The sequence below is a fragment of the Eriocheir sinensis genome, chromosome 36 (assembly GCF_024679095.1).
Source record: "Eriocheir sinensis breed Jianghai 21 chromosome 36, ASM2467909v1, whole genome shotgun sequence".
In the NCBI taxonomy this organism is placed as follows: domain Eukaryota; kingdom Metazoa; phylum Arthropoda; class Malacostraca; order Decapoda; family Varunidae; genus Eriocheir; species Eriocheir sinensis.
In genome coordinates, this window is record NC_066544.1 from 1,271,931 (window position 1) to 1,276,050 (window position 4,120).

Sequence of the window (4,120 nt, forward strand, 5' to 3'; positions counted from 1 at the left end):
TCCAACCCTATTTCTTCCCATTTATGAATAATTCATTTAATTTGCTTACTTTATATATATATATATATATATATATATATATATATATATATATATATATATATATATATATATATATATATATATATATATATATATATATTTGGTATCAAAAGAAAGCAAATTAAATATATTATTCTTAGGGAAGAAATAGGGTTGAATACTGAATAAATAAAAAATAACATGTATAATAAGGCGCTTAATATAGGTTGATTTATATAGTGAAATTATTATATAAAAATAGTAACTTTTTATATAGATATCTTAAAATGATTTTAACACAAGATAGTCAACATATTGAAGTGTTCATATATGAATGTTTATGCAGATATATGCATTTTTGTGGCGTCAGGAAGGTTTTTCGTCGCGGCGCTTGAAATGAGTCAGATTCGGGGAATTGTCGTCGCGACTTCTGGTCAAGGTCGAGCAAAAACTACTGAAGCTAGGAAGGCGTGCTTGGTGGCAAATGAAAGCTCTATTAATACAAATTAATAATCAGAAAACAAATAGGAAACCATTAAATAAATAAAAAAGTATAAGCAAAAAACTAGGACGTGTCCAAATCGCGGCAAAAGTACTGAAAAAAATAGGCTATTTTGTGACGGCTCGACGACAATCTTGGAATCGAGCTGTCAAACAATTCTTCGAGCTGGTCAAACTACATTGCCAAGAGGGGCTACATGCCTAATTACAGCCTTTTAGAAGCAATAGCAATGCCACACTAGACAAAAATGACAAAGTGTGTGGAATTCGTCAAAATCGCTCTCAAAAGGGTTTACGTTTCGAGCTCTAGCGACCACACTACTGGGAGTAGGGAAATGTTATGCATCATATTGAAAGGCACATTGGTAGGGCTAAAATATTTGCTAAATAAGTCTATTGAAATTTTAAAAAAATGAGTGGGTTTCAAGGTTGAGAACTCAAAAATTGTTTTTTTGCAGTCGTTTTTTGCGAATTTATTCGATTTTTTTACCCTTTCGAGTCGGTTTTTGAGCCCGGTCACTTATTTCAAATTATAGCCCTTTCAGTTTGCCGTCGAGTGATACCAAAAACACTTCTGTAGCCCCATAAATAAGGGAGTTATGCCATTTGCACCAAAGCGGTTGATTTTCCAAAATTCGCGGCTTAATGACAAATGCGTCGCAAAATCAAGAGTCCGCCGTCCATTACTTGAGATGTCACTGCTGTGAGACAAGGACACTAAATAAGGACTTGGAGAGCCGGATTGATGCCTTTGGTATTAAGTGTCTACGCAGAATCATGAGATATCGCTGGAATGACTTTGTGTTAAACCGGCGACTACTCCGTGAGGCTTATTCGAGGCCTATTACCAGCATAGTCCGTCGACGCCAACTTCGGCTATACGGGCATGTGGCACGTTACCCAGAAACCGACCTGGTTGTCTCGGTAAGAGACAATCCTGAGTGGAGGAGGTAAATGGGGCGCCCACAGAGTTCGTAACTTAAGCAAGCCGATAGATCCTGCCGGGGGGTACTCTGGATGGTAAGGGGGCTTATAAAGACACTTACCCGGAGGTACCCGTCGTAGAGCGGGTGAGGCGACGCCACCAGTGGCCGCCACTTTCGTCCAATGGAATTTCAGGTGTGATGATACGGTGTTGATAAATGTGGGCTGTACTGTATTTTCATACCTATGGAATGTTCCGAGGTCAGGTTAATCAGGTCAAGTGAAGAATGCGTTGAGGCTAGGCTGCTGAGGATGACCAAGGAGTGTTTGTATCAGTCCCTGCGATGTCGCTTCTTGTTAAGCAGAGAAGCTCCTCAAACGAAGGTCTGCTCAAACGAGAGAAATAAAAAAAAAATATCATCGGCACATACATCACGGTAAAGTATATTATGCAAACCACCGTCCATCCTAGATAATAGAATATCATGGACATGCATTCTTTTCCTTTTAGGGCGTCTCTTCTTTTTCTTGGCCAGCAAAGCAAAGAGAAGCACCTCGCTTGACTCCATTCCTGCAACTGACAGTCATGAGAGGGAACATCACGAGTAGATGGTTGTCACTATAATTATTAGCAGTTTCCCGGTCCTTTCACATATGAGTAACCAGTGGCGGCCACTGGTGGCGGTTACCGTTGGCTTCTTGTGAAAGAGCTATCCGCATGCTGTTCTTAAGATCACCTATCAACCCGGACTCTAGATTCTCTCTTTATAGAAAGCCTCAAAGACGAGCTCCGAGGGGCAGCATGAGTCAAACAAGGTGGCGCCACTGTAAACACTTACCTGCGCCATGAGGGCAAGGGCCGACCATGAGGCCCCACCAAGAAAGACTACCTGCGCCATAGGCCGAAACGTAAAAATAAATATAATAATAATGATAACAATAATGATGATAATAATAATAATAGTAATAATAATAATAATAATAATAATAATAATAATAATAATAATAATAATAATAATAATAATAATAATAATAATAATAATAATAATAATAATAATAATAATAATGATAATAATAATAATAATAATAATAATAATAATAATAATAATAATAACATTAATATCATTAAAATTAACTCTTGCCTCATTCTTATTAGAATCCCACCGACAATTTTTTTTAAATATTTTGTTATTCAGTAGTTGGCTGTGTAAACATTGTTGTTTCTCGTGATGTTTACATTTATGTAAAATTTATTATTTTGTTATTTTCAGCTGCTTCTTTGTGTTCTTGCTTTTTTTTCTCAATGTTTTTTTCTCTATTTTTTCAGGGCGTGAGCAGAGTGTTGGCCTGGGCTACAGTGGCCTTGGCGTTGCTGGCGGCGCCTTGTGTCTCCCAGGGCGGCTATGGCGGCCACGGCGGCCACGGCGGCGTTAAGACAAAGGTTGCCGCAGCTGTAGTCGGGGGAGGTCATGGCGGCGGCCATGGCGGCGGCTATGGAGGCGGCCATGGCGGCGGTTATGGTGGTGGCGTTGGACAAGCTGTTGTTGTACATGGTGGCGGCGGTCATGGCGGTGGCTATGGCGGCGGTCATGGCGGCGGATATGGTGGTGGTCACAGTGGCGGATATGGTGGCGGCCATGGTGGTGGCTTTGGCGGCGGTCATGGCGGCGGATATAGTGGTGGTCATGGTGGCGGTCTAGGCGTCGCCGTTCATGGCGGTGGAGGCTATGGCGGCGGCGGCTATGGCGGTGGAGGCCATGGTGGTGGTGGCTATGGCGGCGGCCTTGGTGGTGGTCATGGTGGCGGCTTCGGCGGAGGCCACGGTGGAGCTGTAAAAGTTGTTGTCCATGGTATCACCGGCGGTGGTTATGGTGGTGGATTTGGTGGAGGCCATGGCGGCGGCGGCGGCGGCGGCGGCGGCTATGGTGGCGTTCATGGCGGCGGTTTCGGTGGGGGCCATGGAGGCGGCTATGGTGGCGGTGCTGGACATGGTGGCGGCTACGGTGGTGGTCATGGAGGAGGCTATGGCGATGGCGGTGGACACGGCGGCGGCTACGGTGGAGGCTACGGCGGCGGCTACGGTGGGGGCCACGGCGGCGGTGGTCATGGTGCAGGCGGAGTCACGGTGGTCACGCACGGGAAAGGCAAACATAGGAAGTAAACGGCGACTTCAGTGGCTCAAAGAAAAGAGCTGAAAGCATATATATATATATATATATATATATATATATATATATATATATATATATATATATATATATATATATATATATATATATATATATATATATATAAAAGAAAACAATTATTAAGTCCTTGTAAATATTTTACAATAAAGACGAAAATAGTCTGTAATTTTGTTATTTTTTCCCTCTTCAAAGATGGAGAATATCCCAAACTATTTTATTTAAATAGGGAAAAAACTTTCTAGGTAGAAACGGGTCGTAGGCTACATAAGTGGTGGCCGATTGGTCAATGCGCGGACATGGTAATCCCGTTGACCCCAGTTGGAGTACCCAAAAAACTTTCCACTCTCATTCCATATGGCTCTTTTCCGATTTCTCCTTATCTGAAACCTTACTCCCTACATTTCCGCCGACACCATCTCCTTTTCTATTTGTCTCATTATCTTATTATTTTTACAATTCTTTTGTTATTTCCTCTTTGATGCCTT

At 42.1% G+C, this 4,120-nt stretch overlaps 1 protein-coding gene across 1 annotated transcript in view; it reads left to right on the forward strand.

Moving 5' to 3' along the window:
• LOC127008005 (uncharacterized) overlaps nt 1-3,633 on the forward strand; it is a 7,419-nt gene extending 3,786 nt beyond the window's left edge. The window contains exon 2 of the mRNA XM_050879545.1: nt 2,774-3,633. Coding sequence (XP_050735502.1) covers nt 2,774-3,607 — 834 coding nt within the window. The 3' untranslated portion in view covers nt 3,608-3,633. The remainder of the gene's footprint in view (nt 1-2,773) is intronic.
• Nucleotides 3,634-4,120: the final 487 nt, after the last annotated feature.